General features: G+C 33.2%; 1 protein-coding gene across 2 annotated transcripts in view; it reads right to left on the minus strand.

Moving 5' to 3' along the window:
• Positions 1–438: 438 nt before the first annotated feature.
• Positions 439–24247, minus strand: part of PGR (progesterone receptor) — a 112804-nt gene continuing 88995 nt past the window's right edge. For both annotated transcript variants that reach the window (XM_040489704.1, XM_040489703.1), the window contains 4 exons: positions 20061–20205; positions 18516–18646; positions 4407–4564; positions 439–1940 (listed from right to left, as the gene is read on the minus strand). In XM_040489704.1, the coding sequence (XP_040345638.1) occupies positions 1785–1940; positions 4407–4564; positions 18516–18646; positions 20061–20205 (590 nt within the window). In that variant the 3' untranslated portion in view covers positions 439–1784. The remainder of the gene's footprint in view (positions 1941–4406; positions 4565–18515; positions 18647–20060; positions 20206–24247) is intronic.

The raw sequence follows: 24247 nt of genomic DNA on the forward strand, positions 1-24247 counted from the left end.
ATTCTTTTTATAAATAGAGAATTAGCTGGTAAAAAACAGTTCTGAAAACACTGTCATGCCAATTTTTTTTCAGATGAAACCACTTTACCTCGTTTGGGGGATCACATTAGTATTCATTAAGAGATGTTATTGTCCCTTGGTAAACTGCAAAAATTTATCAGTTAAAGAGAATGGGTAGCCCAAAATGTATTAAGAAATCAGAGAAGTCAGTAAATGTTTTCTATATTGTTTTCAAAGTTACTTTTTCTTATTAACAACCATTAATTTGCATATGGTGATACATCTTATTTGTAAGATAATGTCCAATTTTTAAAATTTCAGAAAAATAATTTGGCCTACTAGTTACTCTGAGCTGTTAAAATACACACACACACACACACACACACATACACACACACACACATATATATATATAATAGAGATAAAAGAAACAGAAAATAAAACAATGATTATTTTTATTGAATTTTATCAGTGGTATGAACTTAGTTCTTCCTGTTATTTTTTATATATTTATATGTATTTACATATACAGATATATACATAGATCTTTAAAAAATAAATGGCTCTCCAGTGACTCATCTCATAAAAATACTCTTGTCCATATTCTAATGCAATATTTTTTAAGTTCATATAACAGTGTGAATTCTGTGTTTTCTAGTTATTATAATTGGTTGTATTATTTTAATCCAGTATCTAGTATTTCTTGAAATACCTATCTTAGAATTGGATCAGAGGCACTCAAAAATTTTCAATCTGTGATTTATCATTATGACTTTCTGAATGAAGAAAGAGAATATTTATTTTTTTCCTCTTCCTTTCCTCCCTCCCCTTCTTTTCTTTTTTGATTAAGAAGTGAATAAGAAGCTTTGACCAAAAGGAACATTTTGCAGGAAATATATTATACCAGTGGTAAGGGTGAGGAAATTGAAAATCAGTAAGGTTAAGTGACTTTCTACCTGCTCCAGATGGTAAGGAGTAGCATTAGGCCACAGACTCTTCAGACTTCCTATTTTGATTCACAAGCCTCATTAAAGGACAAGTCCCAAAAAAGGTTAGTAAAAAACTACAAAACCGCTAATACTGTTGTCATAATTATATGGCTTTCCTTAATAACTTCCTTAGAGTCTGTGTTTCCAATCTGGGAAACAGTCAGAGTCTATATATATGAGCTGTTTTTCCTAATATCAAACCCTCAATCTACTTCAGGGATTTTAAACTCTTTTTCTCTATATTTTTTGCACTAAAAACCCTTTAGAAAACCTGATAAAGGTTATAAATTTCCTCCTCACAAAAATGTATATATATGTTCACGTAGGCAAAATTTTGCATACCATTATTTAAAGGCTCATTTTTGTAAATATGATCAAGGAGACAAATGGAGCTACCTAGAAGGAACATATACAATAAATTTTTATTTTTATGTGTAAGATTTTTTTCCTTTAAAGTAGAAGATTTGTTAGATGCAAAAGTTAAAAATCTTCATCTAAATGGTATGAAATACTATGAATATGATTAAGTTTATGTTAGCAATCACTTTTAGTACTTTTTCAATCTTGTAAACACTTAAAGAATATATGGCTACACAAAACACTTTAAAAATTCTAGTTATGCTTTATAAAGAAAAACAATTAAAAGTTCACAATTCTCTCTGAAATTTACACAATATGATACGTTATAAATGTAAGGCTTTGAGAAGAACATTGTAAAAATCAAGACCTCACAATCCAGACTAAAAGAAAAATAGACATACCACAAAATTTAATTTTTAAAGATAAAAATGGCATTCACTTTTTATGAAAGAGCAGAGGTTTCACCATCCCTGCCAAGATCTTGGGTAACTGTGCAGCAATCACTTCAGACATCATTTCTGGAAATTCAACACTCAGTGCTCGGGACTGGATAAATGTATTCAAGCAGTACAGATGAAGCTGCTTGACAAGCTGTTGGTTTCACAAATGGATAAAAAACATGTAAAAAATAATACATTCATATTGGTTGGTTTCACAAATGGATAAAAAACATGTATAAGAAAAATAATACATTCATATATTAATCAAACATGGCAACTTATTTTTCTAACAATATAAATACCTATCAAGATGTTTTCTTGATAAAATAACTCCCTTCACTCTCTACAGTAATATGAAAATATTACATACAGTGAAACATTCTGATAGTACAGAAAGATTTAAAGAAATGAAAGTCATTCATAATCCCACAGGATAAGTGATATGAACATTTTGGTGTCTTTCAAATTCTTTTTTCTCTTTATACATGTATACAAACATACCCAGGTATATATACAATATACACAATGCATATATATTTCCAAAAATGCAATTATTTAATAAAGTCTATTTGTTAATGGACTGGATTTTTCACATAACAATATATTGACTCTGCCTCTATCAATACAAGGAACCCAGCATAATTTATTTTAATCTAATTTAACTTTTGGCAAAGTAATTAATGTAAGTAATTTTAAAAGTCAGATAGAACCCAGCAGCAACAACAAAATCCAGCAGTTTCCTTATAGAATTCTTCCCATCCTTATTCTAGTTCCCAAGATGCAACCACTTTTAACTTCTTTAGCCCATGTCTCTAAATACTTATCTCTGTATTTCTAACAAATTTTGTTTTTAAAATGTGATGTTATTGATTTTCTATTATGGAAAATGAGACTTAGCTCCCTTATATGAGACACCCCTCCCAACTATGCACACTTTCTTTTCTCCTCATTCTCTGTATAGTTGTATCTCAGTTTTTGACCAAATCAATATCTAGCAATTATATTATAAATATTTTTATTGTTTCCTGCTGGATTAAATTTCCTTTATTATATGACTTATTTTTATTTTGCTAGAGTTAATAACCTTGTGTTTCTGTTTTGCTTTGTTTCCTGTATATTTATCACAAAGCCACAGTCAAATTCTCTGACACAATTTGTAAAAACTCACCTCAGTATGTTCACACCTACTGGTAATCCCTCAGTTCCATCTTTTTTTCCCCAACACTAGTATTCCGAAACCCTGTGCATTACTGCTTCAAGCTAGGCTAATGATTGCTATGCTAAAATATCCCTTTGCATCTCTCCTGTATTTGATTTTCTACTTCACTGGCTTACCCCAGTGTTTGTTGTTAAAACATCATGTAGATGTCCTTGAGAAAGGTTATATTTGAGATAAGTTCTCTGAGACCTTGCATGTCTGAAAATACCTTTATGATGCCATCATATTTGTTTGATGGCTGGCCTGGGTATAAAATTCTTTGAATATTTTCCTTTCCTTCAAAATTCCGAAGGCATTGTTTTCTGGGTTCTAATATTGCATTGAGAAGTACAACATCATTCTGAATCCTGATAATTTTTATGTGATTTGTTTCTTTTCTCATTGGTATATTTTAGGATATTCTCTTTATTTCTGGTATTCTAAAATTCTACATTAATGTGCCTTTGTTCAATTGTGCTGTGCTTTGTACACTGGGGCTTTACAGTCAGAAAATTAAGGTCTAGCAACTTTTATTCTATGATTTTTTATAAAATTTTCTCTGCTTGATTTTATCTATTCTTTTATAAATTCCTTTTAATTAAGAATGAACTCCCTGCAATTAATCCCCTAAATTTTCTATCTCTTCTAATTTTTCATCTTTATCTTTTTTGTTATTTCTTTTGAGTTTTCCTGATGTATATGTCAGCCCTTCTATTAAAATTTAAATTTCTGCTCTTCTATATTAAATTATCCAAAAGTATTTTCTTGCTAAATGTTCCTTTTCAACTATTTTTTATTCTTGTTTCATGGATGCAATATCATACATTTCTAAATATCTTAATTCTTTTTGAATATCTTTTGTGTTCTCTGCTCTGGTGCCTTTTCCTTCATTACTTTCTCTCTGTTTATTTGCTTTCTGCCTTTCATTACAGAGGCTTTACCCATACAGCTAACAATCCTTAGCTATCTGTCCATATTCAGGAATAAGGTTTCAAATTTGACCTGATGAGTAGATTGTGAAATTGTCCACTAGCACTGTTATTAACTTATAATTCCATCCAAAATGATATGAGTCTTATTTTCCACACCTATACCTTTGCTTGTCTTGTATATTTAAATTTTCTAACATAAGGCAAATTTATTTTAGAATATGCTCAGGAAGGTGTATAATTCCTATAAATCATTAAATTACTCTCAAATTATACAAATACTAGTAAAAGGATATTTGGATGATCTATAGTGAAAATGAAAAAAAAGCACAATATAAATTCTGAGCAGTGTGATGTAAATACTGTTTTAAGATATAAGTACAAATATGACCTTGAAGAAACCATATAAAGTAAAATGTAGATTTAATATTTAAAATATTACAGAAATTCAGAAAACAATCATTTATTTCCTAGAAGACAAAATACTTACATCATGCAAGTTATCAAGAAGTTTTGTAAGTTGGTAGAAACGCTGTGAGCTAGAGACAACTCCTTTTTGCCTCAGACCAATTGCCTTGATGAGCTCTCTAATGTAGCTTGATCTCATCTCTTCAAACTGGTTTTGACTTCTTAGCCCTTCCAAAGGAACTGTAAGAAGATAATTACAAGTAATAGTTATGCTTAAAAAGATGAATTCTTTGGATAAACAACTCAAAATATGAACACCTTAAATAGGAGTGTTACTGATAGTTTTAGGACATATAAACATAATTGTCTTGAAGAATATGATAAAAACAACTAAATAAATTAAAGGAAATTTTTAGCTTACTTATTTTAGAGCTGTATCAATGCTTATGCACTTAACTTAGCATTTGCTTATTCCACATCCTTGTCAGGAATGGTTTGATTTAGTTTACAATTACATGTATTCTGGGTCTTTTTTAAAGAAGAGGTATTGTAACAAATACTTGGATCACTCTGTAAAGTTTAAGTCTTATAAATCTGAAGCATTTCTCATTGAGATTATTCATGGATAATTTATTTTTTTTTGTAATTTTAACATTGCTTTATTAAATTTCCTAACTCCTTCCTGCTGATAGGAGAAAGCTATTGATACCACAATACTTCTCTTTGTGATACTCTATTTTTATTTATTTCTTTTAATTTCTATTTTTAATTCAAGTAGTTTTGGTAGATTGTCTTTTTCTTTTCCTTTTTTTTTCTTGGTATACAACAATACTATATTAAAAATATCCTCATTTCCCCCTTCCCAATAGTTGTAGCTCTTGTTTCTGCTTCATGATTCAGTGCATTGTTAGGACATCCAGAACAATATTAAAAAATGGTAACTATGGCAAATATTCCTATTTTGGTGCTTATTTTATTGGGAATGCCTCTTATTCCCATGGTGATGTTAACTGGTAATTCAGACATTTACCTCTGTAATCTTTAATTCTGATCACCAAATTTTAGGCACAGCTTCCTATTCTTATTGCTAGTTCCTCTACATTGTCAATTTACCAACAGCTTTTTTTCCTTAATATTTTAGTTCCTTCTGTTATCACTTATTTGAGATGCCCTGGTTGATATCTTCAGGAAATTATCATCAGAACTCCCAATTTTCTTGTTTTCTTTTTCTTTGGTTGTATTTATCTTACAAACAAATCTTCAAATTTAAGTGAAACAGCTGCCTTTTCTTGCAACTATATCTAGATTGCTGAAAGAAAAACCACATAATCTCTTAGATTACTATAACTCTATGTTAACTGGAATTTAACTAAACACTTAAAAAATAATTTTTCTTCTGATTCTTGAAGTACTATTTTCCTGTTGGGCACTCAAGAATGAAAACTAGTAACCCAGAGCCTTCACTCTATCCATCTAAGTATTTAGAACTGGCACTTGAACCAATTATTCTCTTTAAGAGAAAATCAGGCCTAATCCCAGCTAGCCTCACATACTTTTAGTATCAACCACTAACAAGTTCTGGGGATATGATAATCTAATCGTTACGCTCTCATCCTATGCTTCTGAGATATTCTCAATTTTTTTCTCCTCTCCTACTCATTTTCCTACATTTCAGATCTATGTTGAACCAGCTCTCATAAATATTTCTCTTTGCTTTGAGCTCCTTACCTTAATTCATTGTTTCCTTAATTTATTACATCCAGTAATATATGATTGGAGAATTTTCTCTCAGATTCTTGTTGATTCCACAAGTGACTTTTAGGATTTCTTGCAAATACAATAGTGGCAAAATGGGAGAGGGTGAGTCATGGGCAGTTAGCCAGGTGCTATTTTAGATAAGAACACTTTTTAAAAAAAAAGCAAGGATCTTTATTTTTGATTTAGCTAACTTAAAAATACCATAATCATTGGAAAACTTTTAGAAAGTACAGAAAGTACATATAAAATTACAATTCACCAGATCCTACAATCCAATATTTTAGGATATTTCCTAACATTATATTGAGAACATTTACTTACATCTCTTAGAATTCTTTAAAAATGAATGTTTTAATTCTCACATATAATTTGACCTCACAAAATTGTAGGATTACAATTTATTTAATTGTCTTATCATTTGATATTTGATATATTTTACCAAACGATGTTTATGATAAATTTAATTTTTTTTATTTTTTAAAAGGATATATCCTTAGACATGGAATTATTACAGTAAAAGATATTAACTTTCTTAACACTCATAATATACATTGCTAAACTTCTTAGTATTTAACTGTTTTGTGACTAGTTTTGAGTATCTTAATTTTAGGTAATCTTTGCTTTTTACATATGAAAATAAAATCTCATTTTCATTTCTTAAATTATTAGTAGGCTGAACAATATTCTTATGCATATTAGTAATTTTTAAAAACTTTTCTATTTTGTACTCATTTATCTATAGGGGCTTAAAATATATTTCAAATGTTTTTTGAAGTTTGTTGCTTAATTTTTAAATATTTTATATATTAGCACAGTTTTGCAACCTTATTAGGCCAAAGAATAGTGCCCAGGCAACCCAACATTTCTCATGCTCAAGAAGCAAATGTGTTTAACTCTTTCAGCTATTCTTTTCCTTCCACAGATTTAAATAGCATCATTGTAGTGTTGACTCCCTTTTTCTTTTTTTTTTTCCACAGAGTATAATTTTTATTGAGATATTATGCATATGCCATAAAATTCACCTTTTCAAAGAATACGGTTCAGTGGTTTTAGTATATTCACAGAGTTGTGCAACCATCACCATTATTTGGTTCCAGAACATTTATTATTACTTTTTAAATTTAAATCCAACTTAGTTAACATATAGTGTAATGATGATTTCAAAAACAGAATTTATTGATTCATCACTTTACATAACACCCAGTGCTCATCCCAACAAGTGTCCTCCTGAATGCCCCTTGCCATTTAGCCTATCCCCCTACCCCAAACCCCACCAGCAACCCTGTTTGTTTTCTGTATTTAAGAGTCTTTTATAATTTGCCTCCCTCACTGTTTTTATATTTTTTTTTCCTTTCCTTCATGTTCATCTGTTTTATGTATTAAATTCCACATATTAGTGAAGTCATGTGATATTTGTCTTTCTCTGACTGACTTATTTCACTTATAATACACTCTAGTTCCATTCACATTGTTACAAATGGCAAGATTTCATTCTTTGTGAATGCCAAGTAATATTCCATTATATGTACATGTGTGTGTATACACACACACACACACACACACACACACACACACACACAAGTACTACATCTTCTTTATCCATTGATGAGTCAATGAACATTTGGGTTCTTTCTATACTTTGGCTATTGTCCATAGAGCTGCTATAAACATTGGGGTGCATGCGCCCTTCAAAACAGCATTCCTGTATCCTTTGCATAAATACCTAGCAGTGCAATTGTTAGGTCATATTGTAGTTCTATTTTTAATTTTTCTGAGGAACCTACATACTGTTTTCCAGAGCAGCTGCACCAATTTTCATTCCCACCAGCAGTGTAAGCAGTGTAAGTCCTTTCTCCATATCCTTGCCAACACCTGTTGCTGCCTGAGTTGTTCATTTTAGCCATTCTGACAGGTGTGAGGTGCTATCTCATTGTGGTTTTGATTTGTATTTCCCTGATGATGATGTTGAGAATCTTTTCATGTGTCTGTTAGCCATTTTAATGTCTTCTTTGGAAAAGTGTCTATTCATGTCTTTTTCCCATTCTCTGGATTATTTTGGGGGGGGTGATAAGTTTGATACGTTCCTTTTAGATTTTGGATACTAACCCTTTATCTGATATGTCATTTGCAAATATATTCTCCCATTCTTTTGGTTGCCTTTTAGTTCTGTTGGTTGTTTCCTTTGCTGTGCAGAAGCTTTTTATCTTGATGAGGTCCTAATAGTTCATTTTTGCTTTTGTTTTCCTTGCTTCCAGAGACATGTCAAGTAAGAACTTGCTGTGGCTGAGGTCAAAGAGCTTGCTGCCTGTTTTCTCCTCTTAGAATTTGATAGCTTCCTGTGTTACATTTAGGTCTTTCATCCATTTTGAGTATTTTTGTGAATGGTGTAAGAAAGTGGTCTATGTTCATTCTTCTGCATGTTGCTGTCCAATTTTCCCAACACAATTTGCTGAAGAGACTGTCTTTTTTCCATTTGATATTCTTTCCTGCTTTGTCACAGATTAGTTGGCCATATCTGGGTTCTTTATTCTGTTCCATTGATCCATCTGTCTGGTTTTGTGCCAGTACCATATTGTCTTGATGATTACAGCTTTGTAATACATCTTGAAGTACAGAATTGTGACAACTCCAGCTTTGTTTTTCTTTTTCTTGATTGCTTTAGCTATTTGGGGTCTTTTCTGGTTCCATACAAATTTTAGCATTGTTTTTCTAACTCTGTGAAGAATGCTGGTGTTATTTTCATGGGGATTGAATTGAATATGTAGATTGCTTTGTGTAGTATTGACATTTTAACATTTGTTCTTCCAATTCATGAGCATGGAATGTTTTTCCATTTTTTTGTGTCTTCTTCAATTTCTTTCATAAGCTCTCTATAGTTTTCAGCATATAGATTTTTCACCTCTTTGGTTAGGTTTGTTCTTCAGTATTTTATGGTTTTTGATGCAATTGTAAATGGGATCAGTTTCTTGATTTCTTTTTCTGTTGCTTCAATATTGGTGTATAGGAATGAAACCAATTTCTGTTCATTGATTTTATATCCTGTGTCTTTGCTGAATTCATGGATCAGTTCTAGCCATTTTTGGGGGGGAGTCTTTTGAGTTTTCCACATAGAATATCATGTCATCTGCAAAAAGTGAAAGTTTGACTTCCTCCTTGCTGATTTGCATACATTTTATTTGTCTGATAGTTGAGGCTAGGACTTCCAACCCTATATTGACTAACAACGGTGAGAGTGGACATCCTTGTCATGTTCCTGACCTTAAGGAGAAAGCTTAAGGTTTTCCCCATTGAGGATGATAATAGCAGTGGTTCTTTCATATATGACTTTTATATCTTGAGGTATGATCCTTCTATCCCTACCTTCTTGAGGGTTTTTATCAAGAAAGGATGCTATATTTTGTAAAATGCTTTTTCTGCATCTATTGAGAGGATCGTGTGGTACTTGTCCTTTCTTTTATTAATGTGATGTGTCACATTGATTGATTTGCAGATATTGAACCAGCCCTGCATCCAGGTACAAAACTCACTTGGTTGTGGTGAATAATTCTTTTAATATATTGTTGGATCTGGTTGTTGTGTATCTTGTTGAGAATCTCTGCATCCATGTTCATCAGGGAAATTGGTCTGTAGTTTTTCTTTTCAGTAGGGTCTCTGTCTGGTTTTGGAATCAAGGTAATGCTGGCCTTGTAGAATAGTTTGGAAGTTTTCCTTCCCTTTCTATTTTTGGAATAGTTTCAAAAGAATAGGTGTGAACTCTTCTTTAAATGGTAGAATTCTCCTGGAAAGCCATCTAGCCATGGACTCTTGTTTTTTGGGAGATTTTTGATTATGGATTCAATTTCTTCTGTTCAAATTTTGTGTTTTTTCTTTTTTTAGTTTTAGAAGTGTATATGTTTCCAGGAATTTGTCCATTTCTTCCAGATTGCCAGTTTTACTGGCATATAATTGCTCATAACATTCTCTTATTATTGTATTTCTGCAGTGTTGGTTGTGATCTCTCCTCTTTTATTCATGATTTTATTTATTTGGATCCTTTCCTTTTTCTTTTTGATCAATCTGGCTAGTGGTTTATCAATTATGTTAATTCTTTCAAAGAACCAACTCCTGGTTTCACTGATCTGTTCTACTGTTTTTTTTTTTTTTTAATTTGGTATCATTGATTTCTGCTCTAATCTTTATTATTTCTCATCATCTGCTGGTTGTGGGCTTTCTTTGCTATTATTTTTCCAGCTCTTAGGGTGTAAGGTTAGGTTGTATATGTGAGACATTTCCTCCTTATTTAGGAAGGCCTGGGTTGCTATATACTTTCCTCTTATGAGCACCTTTGCTGCATCTCAGAGGTTTTGGGCTGTCATGTTTTCATTTTCATTGGCTTCCATGTACTTTTTAATTTCTCTTTAATTTCTTGGTTAACCCATTCATTGTTTAGTAGGATGTTCTTTAATCTCCAAATATTCATGGTCTTTCCCAACTTTTTCTTGTGGTTGCTTTCAAGTTTCATAGCATTGTGGTCTGAAACTATGCAATGTAAGATCTTGATCTTGTGTACATGTTGAGGGCTGATTTGTGTCCCAGTATGTGATCTATTCTGGAGAATGCCCCATGTGCACTTGAGAAGAATGTGTATTCTGCTGCTTTAGGATGAAATGTTCTGAATATATTTTTTAAGTCCATCTGGTCCAGTTTGTCATTCAAAACCATTGTTTGCTTGCTGATTTTCTACTCAGATGATCTGTCCATTGCTATAAGTGGGGTGTTGAAGTCTCCTGCTATTATGGTATTATCAATGAGTTTCTTTATGTTTGTAATTAACTGACATACATGTTTGGGTTCTTCCAGGTTGGGGCATAAATATTTAAAATTGTTAGCTCTTTTTGGTGGATAGACCCTTTAATTTTGATATAATGCCCTTCTTCACTTCACTACAGTTTTTATTTTAAAATCTAGTTTGTCTGATATAAGTATGGCTACACCAGCTTTCTTTTGGTGACCATTAGCATGATAGATAGCTCTCCACTCCCTTACTTTTTTTTAATCGGTAGGTGTCTTTAGGTCTAAAATTGGTCTCTTGTCAGCAGCATATAGATGGTCCTTGTTTTCTTATCCATTCTGATACCTTATCTCTTTTGATTGGTACATTTAATTCATTGACATTTAGAGTGAGTACTGAAATATATGAATTTAGTGCCATTGTGTCATCTACAGAGTTGGAGTTTCTAGTGATTTTCTCTTGTCCTTTCTAGTTTTTGTTGCTTTTAGTATTTTTTGTTTTGTTTCATCTTTTATCCACTCAAAGAGTTCCCCTTAAAATTCTTGCAGGGCTGGTTTAGTAGTCATGAACTCCTTTAGGTTTTGTTTGGGCAACTCTATGTCTCCTTCAATTTTGAATGACAGCCTTGCTAGATAAAGAATTTTTGGTTGCCTAGTTTTCCAATTCAGCACGTTGACTATATTCTGCACTCCTTTCTGGACTGCCAGGTTTTTGTGGCTAGGTCTGTCGCAAACCTCATCTATCTTTCCTTTTAGGTTAAGGACTTTTTTCCCTTGCTGCTTTCATAATTCAGTCCTAACTGTGTATTTAATGAATTTGACTATGATATGTTGTAGTGATGGTCAGTTTTTTTTTAATCTAATGTGAGTTCCCTATGCTTCTTGGATTTTGATGTCTGTGTCTTTTCCCAGATTAGGAAAGTTTTCTGCTATAATTTGCTCACATAAACCTTCTGACCCTTTTTCTCTATCTTCATCTTTGGGGACTACTGTAATTTGGATGTTATTCCTTCTTAATAAATCACTGAGTTCTCTAAGTCTTGTGTTGTGTTCTTTTGCTTTAGTTTCCCTCTTTTTTCTGCTTCATTATTCTCCATATTCTGTCTTCTATATTGCTAATTCACTGCTCTGCTTTGTCCATCCTTGCTGCTGTGGCATCCATTTGAGACTGCATCTAGGTTGTAGCATTTTTAAAATTTTTTTTAACGTTAATTTATTATTGAGAGACAGAGAGAGACAGAGCATGAGCAGGGGAGGGGCAGAGGGAGAGGAAGACACAGAATCTGAAGCAGATTCCAGGCTCTGAGCTGTCAGCACAGAGCCTGATGCGGGGCTCGAACTCGAAAACTGCGAGATCATGACCTGAGCCAAAGTTGGACGCTTAACCAACTGAGGCACCCAGGCGCCCCTACGTATTAGCATTTTTAACTTCTCCTGACTATATTTTACTTCTTTGATCTATGCAGAAAGGGATTCTATGCTTTTTCAACTGCAGCTAGCTTCTTATTATTGTGGTTCTAAATTCTAGTTCAGAAATCTTGCTTCTATCTGTGTTTATTATTCTATCCTGGCTGTCATTTCTTACTGTTCTTTCTTTTGTGGTGAATTCCTTTGTTTTGTCATCTTGGAGGAATAACAAAATTAATAAAAAAATAAAAATTAAAAAACACAAAAAAATCAAATAAAAGAAGCTAAATCCTAGGTGTGTTTTCATCTGCTTGTTGAAAGAAGCTTGATAGAATAGAGAAAACAGGGAAATAATGGAAAGAAAAGGAAAAAAGAAAAAATATACTAAAATATTTTAAAATTAAAAAAGAATAGAATAAAGTAGAATACAATGAAATAAAGTGAAATAGAATAAAAAATTAACAAACAATGAAAAACATAGTAAAAAAATTTTAAATTTTTAAATGAAAATAAAAATAAGTTTTCCTCTGTGTCCAAAAAAAAAAAAAAGAAAGAAAAAAAAAACCCAAATTAAACAAAGATAGAAGTAAAAAGAAAAACAAAATAAAAAATGAATAGATGAACCAGCAAACAGAATGAAACCTGAATGAAGTTATATCCAGTTTCCCCTGGAACTCAAACTATGAAGCACTCTATATGGTCTGTACACTAAGCAGGCAGAGAGACTTGTGTTGGTCTTCTAGGGGGTGTGCTTGGAGGGCTCTGCTGGGCAGGGCTTGGTGTAATGGTTTCATTCTCCACTAGGTGGCGCTGTTTAGTTTACTGGGGTCGATCTGGGTGGTGCTCACGTGCATGTACGTGTATGTGTGTATGCAGGAGGGGTGGAAATGGCTTCACCCAGCTTCCTAGTCTCTGGCATAGGAACTTTACACTCTCACTGACCCACAATGAAGCACCCCTACTTTTTCTCAGACTTCCATCCACACCCCACTTCCAGCCTGTGTCCAAGCCATCAGCCTGCCAGGTGGCACCTCCCTCCATAGTTTTATCTGAGATGGACAGTGTTTCAAGGCCCCTCACTTCAGAGAACCCTGTGGCTTGGACCCACACCTAGTCTCTGGGGGAGGGTCTTGCTGAGCAGTGGCCAGGTGCCAGCTTGCCCTAGAAAACATTTGTGCAATTGGGCAGTGGCAGAGGTTCAGAGGCTATGGCAAATCATAACAGATGGTGCCAGGTTTCACCGCTTGGCATCTTTGTCCCAATACCATCAAACGTGGCTGCTCTCTGGGGTCTTCTAGGATCTTTGCTTGTGGGTAAGCCGTATGGCCTCTACCAAATTCTCTCCAATCAGGGGAACTGCTGATTGTCCCTTATGGCACAAGGACCCCTCAGACCCTGCTGCCTGCTCCTGGGGATTTGCCCTCTTTCCTCACCAGAGCACCACCAGGTACTGAGCTCTGGAATTTCCGACTCTGTGCTCCACTGTTTATAGAATCCTAATGGTATTGAAACCCTCAACTTTCTCCCCATCAGGGGTTTTGGGGAACAGATTTCTTGTCCAGTCCCTTGTGTTTTCACTCTTTCCCTCCAGCTACTTTTGGGGGAGTGCATTTTCTGCACTCCCCTGGTATGCCACATTCCCCCACCACCACCCTTCTCTGTCTTCTGTCCACAAAAACAGCTCCCTGCCCTCCACAGCTTTTCTCTCCCCCAGTTTATCTCTCTGCAGAGTACCTGCTGAGTTCTGTGGCTCAAGTTATGCAGACTGTTGGGTTAATCCTCAGATCAATGTCCTAGGTATGCAAAATGGTTTGGTGCTGATGTAGCTGCATTTCAAGGATTAAACAAGCTGAGAACTTGCATTCTGCTCCACCATCTTGCCCTGTAGAGTTGATTCTTGATTTTTTATTTTTAACTTTTGATTTTCCACTACGGAAAATGAGGCTGTAACTCTATTTCCATCTTTCAGATCTACCATCATCTCTACATCATTAGCGCATACACATGTACACACACACACACACACACACACACACACACACACAACATCCTATTTCTCATCTTCCTAATATCATTTTCATAATATTAGTCATATAAAAATTCAGTGTTTATTAGTCATGTAAAATCCTACCACAGTTGAGTCACATAGTATATATTATGATTTCTAGTAGAACTTTTTGTTTTAGTGACAGTAAATAATCATCTTAATGGGTGTGTGAAGTGGCATCTCACTGTGGTTTTGATTTGTATTTCCCTAATGATGTTGTTCCTTAATTTCTATCTGTATACCTTCATAGGAGAAATGTCTAAGCCTTTGCCCATTAAAATTTTTTAATTGTTAAATTGTAATTTTTTACATATTCTGGATGTTAATACTTTTTCTTTATCAGATACATGATTTCCAATTTTTTTTCTCCCATAAAGTGGGTTGCCTTTTTATTCTGTTGATTGTGACCTTTGATGCACCAAAGTTTTAAATCTGATGAAGTCCATTTATCTGTTTTTTCTTTTAATTCCGGTGTTTTGGGTGGCAAATCCAAGAAATCATTGCCAAAGTCAACATCATGAAGCTTTTCCTCTATTTTATTTTTTTTAGGGTTCATTTATTTTTGAGAGAGCGAGAGAGAGCGACCATGAGTGGGGGAGGGGCAGAGAGACAGGAGACAGAGACTCCCAGGCAAGAATTCCTGATGTGGTGCTCAAACTCATGAACCTCAAAATCATGCCCTGAGCCAAAGTCAAGAGTCGGACGTTTAACTGACTGGGCTACCCAGGCACTCCTATGTTTTCTTTTAATAGTTTCATAGTTTTATCTCTTAGATTTGTGTCTTGATATATTTTAAGTTAATAAGAGTCCAGCTTCTTTTATTTTTAAATGAAGTTTTCCAAATACCTTTTGTTGAAAAGACAATTTCCTTTATGATTTCTCCTATGTATTTTCCTGTTCACTCTTTCTAGTCCTCCAACTAAGTGGGTATTGGGCCTCCTTGATTCTGATTTTCTATATTTTTGGGGGTTTTGCTCTACTTTTGAGAGGTTTTCTAACTTTGTCTACCAATGCCTGTACCGTAAATTCTGTTTCCAAATACTTGTTTCTTGGGTGCAATATGTTCTATTATCTTTCTAAAAAGGGATGATTTTTTAATTTTTTTTGAGGTTTTCATCTTCCTACATCACCTCTGTTTTCTCCAAATTTGTTTTTTTTTCTTTCTGTTTTGTCTTTGTCTTTGATGTCAAGGCCTCCCTCAGATGCCTTGGTTATTTATATTCAAGAGTACAAAACTAAAAGGCTGATTCATAGTTCTGTTTCAGTGGGTAGCACTTATTGACTGTTAGCTTTAGTTCGGGGCAATATGGCTGAGCAATTTCAAAGAGAAACACCTGCTATTAACAGATTCTGCAGAGAAGAGTCTTTCATTCTCCTGTCTAGAGGATATAAACCTGGAAGACAATGTTCTGAGAGATGGTGGGTAAGAGTATGCAGGAGGACGGTGTCTCAACATTTGGTGTATAATTAATCTGTTGTCATTATAAGACCCCTCACCCTCAACAGTGCCTACAGTTTCATCAGTTCATTTGCCCTCTGTTATATCCTCTTCAGGAGGATAACCTAAGGTCTCTGCCTGAGTTGGAGAGGGACAATTTTGTGGTTAAATGATTTTTGGACCCAGATTTTAAAAAGAGCTTTGTGTTTTCAACTCTACCTTCACTCTCATCTCAAAAAATCATTGTTGTCACCGAGAACCATGCCAAAGATTTGATATTTCAAATTAAACCTCTTGGTTTTTCTTATTTCTGGCCTAGAATCCAACTTTCTCAGGTATGCTAAATTAGTTCTGTTTGCTGGCTTGTAGAATGTCATAGCTATTGAGCTTCTCATTCTCTTTTACTTTTAGTTCTTAAAAAATCGCTTTGGTAATATTTTAGTGTAATTTTAGAGTGAACAGTGGTGTGTTCAACTTGCCATACTTCCTTGGGAGATTTTATTTTAATTTTTAGTGGCACATTGGAGGTTTAAATACTTATGTATCAAATCATTGAACTTTTCTTTTGTCAACTCTCCAAATAAATTGCATTTATTTTTAAAAAGGTATTCCTTATTTGAAATCTCAAAATCATTTGTATTCCTTACAGTGTGTTTTTAACTTTTAAAGTGTGAACATATAACTCAATTATCTGGTATTTATTTTAGGATATAACTTGAGCTAAATATCCAAACTGAGTTTTCCTCAAACATAAAACTGATTTTTCCTAACAATATTTATTTGCTCCATACTCATTGATTTGTGATATTTCCACTACAGTATATTAAGTTCTAATATATACAAGTCTGACTTTACTAACAATTCAGTATATTTATTCTCCCATGCTGTGTTAATTAGTGTAGATTTCTAACTCTCGTCTCCACTTCAAAATTTTTGTAATACTTATATACTTATTTTTTAAGATTTAAATATGACTTCCCAAAAGCTTTGCCAAGTCTCTCCTCAAAAATCCCATTACGATTTTTATTAGAATTTGTAGAAATCATAAGTACTATTCAGTAAATATTGCTGTTTTTCCCTTTTGTTGAAGCTGCAAGTGGCCAAGAATCTTGCTTTCTATGGTGTGTGAATGGAAGTTATAGGTATGTCACTTCCTTTCCTCACCACTTCCTTCCTTACCAATGCTCTAGCGATTGGAGAAATGCATGTCAAGATATAACTCCCATGTACCTGGGCACCTGAGGGACAACAATGAGCAGAGCCTCCCTGTTGATCTGCATTGGACATATAGTGGGAAAAATATATACTTAACCTTTTTTTTTGTTCAGCTACTGAGATTTTAGGGCTGTTTGGACCTCCAGCACAATGTAGCCTATCTATAATATAGAATTATGTTAATGATATCAACTAATTTCGGAAATCTAGGATTATCTATAACATAACTGCTATAGGATTCATTACTGTCAAGAAAGGGGTTAAATACTGTAATATTAAGTTTATTTCAGTTGACTCTCTTGGCTAGTTCCATATCAATACTTTAGTCCCCTTTATGATATTTTATCAAATTAGACTTGAAGGCCTCTGCTCAAAATAGTGTTTTCAAGGTAGGGGGATAGGGCTATGGATCCTTAGATCCTGTATTTGTCCTTGTGTTTTGACAGATTTTCATGAGGAAAACTTTCTTTTTAAGGCATTAGTGCTTTTTGTGCCTTTTCTCCTGATGTATACCCCCACCCCTCTACTATTTGAGATTTGTGCTATAAGAAGTACTTGAAAAGATGCTACTGAGAAAGACCCTTGGCTCACCTTCTACCTAAGGTCTTAGCTCTCAGTGGTTCTCTTTCAAATCACTACGAGTGACAGAAGGATCAGTTCAGAAATTCAAAGGCTGAGCCTACCTGTGCATGTTCCAAGGACACAGAAAAAGGTGGAAAGTGAAAGCAGTTTTTAAAAATTTTCTCACCCAGATCTTTAGGAATCCACTGAGGCAGAGGTATGTGTGTTCTTTGTGTACGAGAGAGTGAGATGGATATTTGCCTGTCCTTCTGGTGACCAATCTATGTTTCATGTTTCTTGGGGTGTATAGCTAAAGTGCATTTTCTAGCCTCTCCTACAGTTAATATGGGTCAAGGAATGTGGGTAAAAGTGACATATAACACTTTCAGGCCTCACTTCCATATCTTTTATCACTAGGTGCTTACCTTCTATTCAGATCAAATGGAGGACTCCAAGCTGCTATGTAAGAGTGGAGTCCCTAGACGGAAGGAATGTGGGTTTTCTTGCTAACCCACTGGACTGTGAATATGAGTGACAAATAAACTATTGTGTTATGCCACTGATCTTTGTAGATATATGTTATAACAGCCTATTCTGATATGAAGAGAATAGTTCCAAACAAAATTGTGTATTTTATATAGTAAGTCCTTTATGGAGTGGGAGTGGAAGGAAGATCGTTTGTGTTTATGTAATATTATCTAGTTCATAAACCTAATTAGGTGAATATGAAAATGTCATTTAATCATGTTTTATCTGAAAAAATATATATAATTGGCTGAATTGGTGGACTATTTTACTCTCATGTAAAACCTGACAAGTGTGAAGTAAGTTTATTAATGTCTATGGAGGTATATTAGGTGGTTCTCCTTTGCAGTCACAATCTAAGATTCATACCTCATGTATAAGGATATGATCATATTGTTATTTGAGACTTTCCCGTTGAATTAAAAATTAAGAAAGTAAATATCTTATAAAAATTGCTTGTAGTCACTCACTTGTATTAAGAAGTAGCAATACTTTCATACACAGGAACTCTTCTTGGCTAACTTGAAGCTTGACAAACTCCTGTGGAATCTGCCACATGGTGAGGCATAGTGAATAGAATGATGATTCCTTCATCCTCTGTCTTATATCACACACAACACACACAAGAGAAAGCAAGAAGGAAAAAACATACACATGGTGTCTTAGCCAGTTTGTGTGATTTACCAGAGAAAATGGCATTTGGTAATTTATATATTATTAAAAATGTCTTTTTGTAAACACACTCAATATTTTGAAGTTTAAGCAAAATAAACCAATAAAGTAAATCATTCACAATGCTGAATTTTTTGAAGTTAAGAAATTTTAAAGTTAGAAAATCATATTAAATACACATGTTGCTTCTCACTTTTATTATTACATTTTAAAAACCTAAGGAGTTGAGAATGTGGAGCTGAGGAAATCATTTATTTATGATTTTTTTCTGTTAAAAATATATAAAATTTTGTATGTAATCCAATGGGAGAATGGATTCAGTTCACAGAAATTGAAGAGTATAGAATAGTTCAGTGTATTCAGTTGAGAGTATTCAGTGTAGAACAGTTATACTGTGAACTATTCTAGGGGAAATGTATGGTGATCAAGAAAAGAGAACATTACAAAGGATTAAACAATTGACAAGGCCAAACACTAATTCTGAAGGTTGGGGACATTTTTTAAAGGTATTTTCTCAACCATGTGTTCTGCAATATCTACATTAGTCACATGCAGCTAACACAAATAGTGAAAAGAAAACTAGATTTTGACTCAGAAGAACTAACATTAATCCTGCCACTCAGATTCTTTGGCAGGATATGCAATTCCTCTAAGCTTATTTCCTGAACTGTAAAATGGAGGATGCTGATTCCTACCTATTTCAAGGGATTATAGGGCAAAATGGAATTAAAATATATGAAAATTATCCATTACCTATAAAGACTTATACAAGTAACTTATATGCTATAAAATTCTGAGTCAGCATTCATCATTAGAATGGTATAAGTATTTCCACGAAAGATTCTTATTCAGTTTAAGGTTATACATAGAAAATTAATTATAGTAATTTAAATACAGCCAAGAAAATTGAAATATTTATCTTTTAATTTCTAAAATAAATTATTAGCGATTTTCCTCTAGAAGGAGAGATAATGTCTTTATTTTCTGAAGGTAAGTCAATACTTTCAAGCAAAATTATTTCTAATTTACATAATTATCTTCATCAGTACAAAGGTATAAAATTTTAATTTGATAAACTAAAAATTTCATTTTATCTTTAAGTATGTTTCTTGACACATTGAAACAAAAGGGGAAATCTCCAAATATCAAATTACTAATATAATGATAACAATTTTATTAATTTTATTATATCAAGCTATATCCTGAGATAATTCTGATAAAGTTTTCAGGAAAATTCTTTTATTTAGGATACCAATAGTATAATCATCTATTGAAATGTAATTTCTAAGATTATCCTACATATACACTGTAATAATAAGAACAAAAATCAAGTTACTACTTACTCATTTAGTATTAGATCAGGTGCAAAATACAGCATCTGCCCACTGACATGTTTATAAGATCTCCATCCTAGTCCAAACACCATTAAGCTCATCCAAGAATACTGGATGAGAGTTATCTGGTCATCAATATGTAAGTTTCTAAAACCTACAAAACAAATTAAAAAATAAAATGATCCCCAAAATCACTTGTGTTAAAATGCTGAAAATACATAGAAATTTGAAAATAGATGTAAGTAGGGTAATATGTTGTTTTTAATTTTAATATATTTTATACTACAAATGAGGAAATATTAATAAATAATACCTGAGAAATTAAAAAGGAATAACATTGGAAGTCATTAAAAATGGTCACTATGTTTTAGCATTTCTGGGAATTCACTGATTGATGGTCATCCATCATTGACACATACAATATTCATTTATTGAGAATCACTTGTCTGTTAGGCACTGTGTTAAAATGGCAGGGTTAGGAAAATGGAAGACCCAACCCTTACCCTTAAAAGAAACTCGTAAGTTGACAGGAGAGACAAGCACATACTTATGTGCACCAGGAATTGGGAAGCAGGTCAGGAAAAACTCCCAAAGAGATCATGCTCAAGCAGAGTATAATCAGTTTGTTAAAGAATCTTGAGTCTTTGGACTTTTAAAAAAAAAACTGGTTTTATTTTGTAAAACCACTGCTTTCAATCGTGCTTTATTTTTATTTAACATCCTTTAATTATCTCTTAGGTAGATTCCATAGTTTATGGTCACTTTTGTTTTTTGGAACTTAACCCAGTCTCACTTTAAACTATCATGTGGTTTAAAAGGTTTAGGGAGAGAAAAAGAGAGAGTGCATCCTTCTCTGGTGTTGGTGGCAGAGGGAAGACAGCAGGGAGAGGGCAAATGCATTGACTTAAGTGGTCAAAACCTTCTTTTCATCTCTTTTCAATTCTTTTTGCCTGCTTTGCAGAAGATCACCAGCCCAGCGCTGATGAACTTAAAGGAGGGAGAGGCAAAGAGGTAAATTTGGAGATGGAGGCTGTGGTCAGATATATCTATTAAGGAGCAACAATAGCCTTATTTGTGTTGTGGAGGCATCCTTGGTAGCCATGTGGAAGACATATTCAAGGGAGTAAGTCTGGAGTTACAGAAAAAAGTTGGGAGCTATTGCCAAAGGCCAGATGAGAGATGATAAAAGTCTGAGATAAGCCAACAGGTAGGAATACGGAGCAGGGAGTACATCAGGGAAATATTTAAAGGGTAAAATCCAAGAGATTTGGTAACTGATTGTATATAGGTAGGAGAAAGAAGGAGCCTAGTAGATATTTCAGTATTTTTACAGGAATGGTGGAGGAAAACAGCATTACTGAGACAAAATAGAGAAGAAATAGGCTAGGGACAAAATCGTAAGTTTTGATACGTTGGAGCGACTTTTGAAATGTCTAGATAGCAGTTAAACAAATGAATTAGAAATATAGAGGGGCTTTGGGTGGCTCAGTCAGTTGACCATCTGACTTCAGCTCAGGTCATGATCTTGAGGTTTGTGAGTTTGAGCAAGGCGACAGGCTCTGTGCTGACAGCTTGGAGCATGGAGCCTATTTCAGATTCTGTGTCTCCCTCTGTCTCCGCTCCTCTCTCGCTTGTGCTCTGTCTCTCTCAAAAAAAAAAACATTAAAACATTAAAAAACAAACATTAAAATATTAAAAAATTAAAAAACATTAATAATAAATTTTAAAAATAAATATGGATAGATGAACTGTAAGTATGAACTTGGAAATTCTTTGTTTTTGAGTATGCTGAAACAATGAGAGTAGATGAAATCTTTTATTAAAGGTACATAAAAATCAAGTGTTTTGGTGGGAACATCAACTATTTTCCACAAAGCTACTTTAATAACATCTGTTCTGCCTAAGAATTTGTTGAAATCTACTTACAAATGACCTATTTCAAAAGTAAAACCCAAACAAAACTTGATTCCTTACAGGTTAAAACAAATGTATTTCCTGATTCTGTGAATCATCTCAAGGTAGGTAGAAAAGAAGGTTATCTTTTCTCCATACACTCCTGATAGTCCCATCTTCCTGTGAATAGAAGACTGCTATTCCCTTCTTTAAAATCTTAGCCTCACACAACCAAAAACAACTCTCATGCAAATTCATAATTAGGAATGCCACAGTAGACATCTGCCTCTTTTTTTCGGGGGTGGTGGTGAGGGGTGTCAACTCTTTAGTATCTAACTTTCTGTCTTCCCTCCCTCTCAGTCTTCCTTTCTTCCTCTAGGTGGATAGAGTTTCCCATTGGTTGTATTTTGGTGAGAGCAAGTGTCTCCAGTGAAACTGGCTAAGGACTCTACTTCCCTGAGCTTGTGATCTGGATTTGACCCACTGAACACGTACTACCTAGACTTTGAATAAAAAAAAAAGTAAAACAAAGACAAATGTATGCTTAGGCTCTATTCTGGATGGCAGTGGTTGGATGGCAGTGGTACCCAGTGAGGGCATAATCCAGTGGGGGCATTTGTGATGTTTGTTTTTTTTGTTTCTGCAGGGACAGCTTGGTTTCTGCCTATTTTCCAAACTTATTCCAGTTTCTATTCATTGAATTTCTGGGGTCCTTCTAGGAAATTATTTTTACTTTGTGTTCTGTTTCTGATAGCCAGAAGTGTTTGCTAAAATTAACAGAGTTGGCTTTTTTTTGCTTACATCCTGATTTATTCAGGTGCAGAAAAACTCCCTAAACAACTAACCAAGAAAAATGTGGCATGCAATTTTCATAATTCTTTATTTTCATATGACATATATGTATCTTCAAGTTCATGTCTATATATTATTTCTCTTTCAAAACAATTATGAATCACTTTTAATACAATAGACCTATAGAAACTAAAGAAATGCATAGAAAGAGTGCTTATAAATAATATTTTATAGGCTTTATGAAAATGGGTAATTTTATGAATTTAAAATCATTTCATAAGAGATTAAGAAGTTTTCCTAAATTTTTTGCAAAGCAAAACTCTTTAAAGAGACACATATGTAGATCTTCCTATTGCTGGTCTATCTCCTTAAATTAGGAGTTCTGGAGAGAAGGCTCAAGTTCCAGTTTTGGGTCTACCTCTTACTGAATGTCAGCTTGTTTAAGTCCGTTAATATTACTATATCTATATTTCTTCATAAGTAAAATCAAAATGATAAAGAAAGTTCACAGAGTGGCTATGACACTCAAATGGGATAATTATGCATATTTTGGAGCACTAGTAAGATGCTTATTAGTATTCTACCAATGGATCCTGTAATAGAATTGCTGATGGAGAAATGGCTTTAAGAAGGCACCGATCAGTCTGATGGGGTATCTCTAATATTAAAACAATAAGATCCAGAAGGCATTTTATATATTAGTAAATATATAAAAATAACTGTATATGTATGTATTCATATTTATTAACATACATAAATTTGCTAATATATTTGTGATATATTACATATTAAGAGATATTTTATTATATATTATAAATTTAATATCTATAAATATATACTTATATATTTTATTTATATATTATGGAACCTATGTGATAACATTAAAGGGTAAATATTATTAATAGCAACAAAATTCAAAGCAAAAGCAAGTGTTCTATCTGGAATATACATTTTCCAGAACACATATTTCATATATGTATTTATTTTTCCAGACTATATATTTTATATATATATTATTAGATATATATATATAACAAATTACATATTTACATATGAAAAATGACAGTCTCATAGAAATTAGGTTCAATTAGTCACATGTATTAAAACATTAACAAATTTTTCACTATCATCTTCAGAAACATATTTTTATTCTTTATTCCTTTCTTAGTTCCATAACTTTTTTAAAAAAGTGTTTAATACTACTTAAATATTTGAGTTACTATGCTACATTTTTTTCACTCTAGGCCTTAGAGATGTTAATCTCTAATTGGAAAATTTTTACATCATAACAGTTAAATAATTTGTTCTTATTAAAAAACAGATTCCACTTATATTTACAGGTTTATGTCTACTTTATCCTGTCCTTTATTTTGTAGAAGTTGCTTACTTTTCTTTTTGCATTCTGGGATTACTAAGAAGTAAAAATAAATTACTAAGAAGTAAAAATAAAGGAAAATTTTTAGTAGATTATAATATAAAAGGCAAATCTTGCTGAAATAAAACTTTTGAAA

The sequence above is a fragment of the Herpailurus yagouaroundi genome, unplaced genomic scaffold (assembly GCF_014898765.1).
Source record: "Herpailurus yagouaroundi ecotype Mexico unplaced genomic scaffold, PumYag 180, whole genome shotgun sequence".
NCBI classification, from domain to species: domain Eukaryota; kingdom Metazoa; phylum Chordata; class Mammalia; order Carnivora; family Felidae; genus Herpailurus; species Herpailurus yagouaroundi.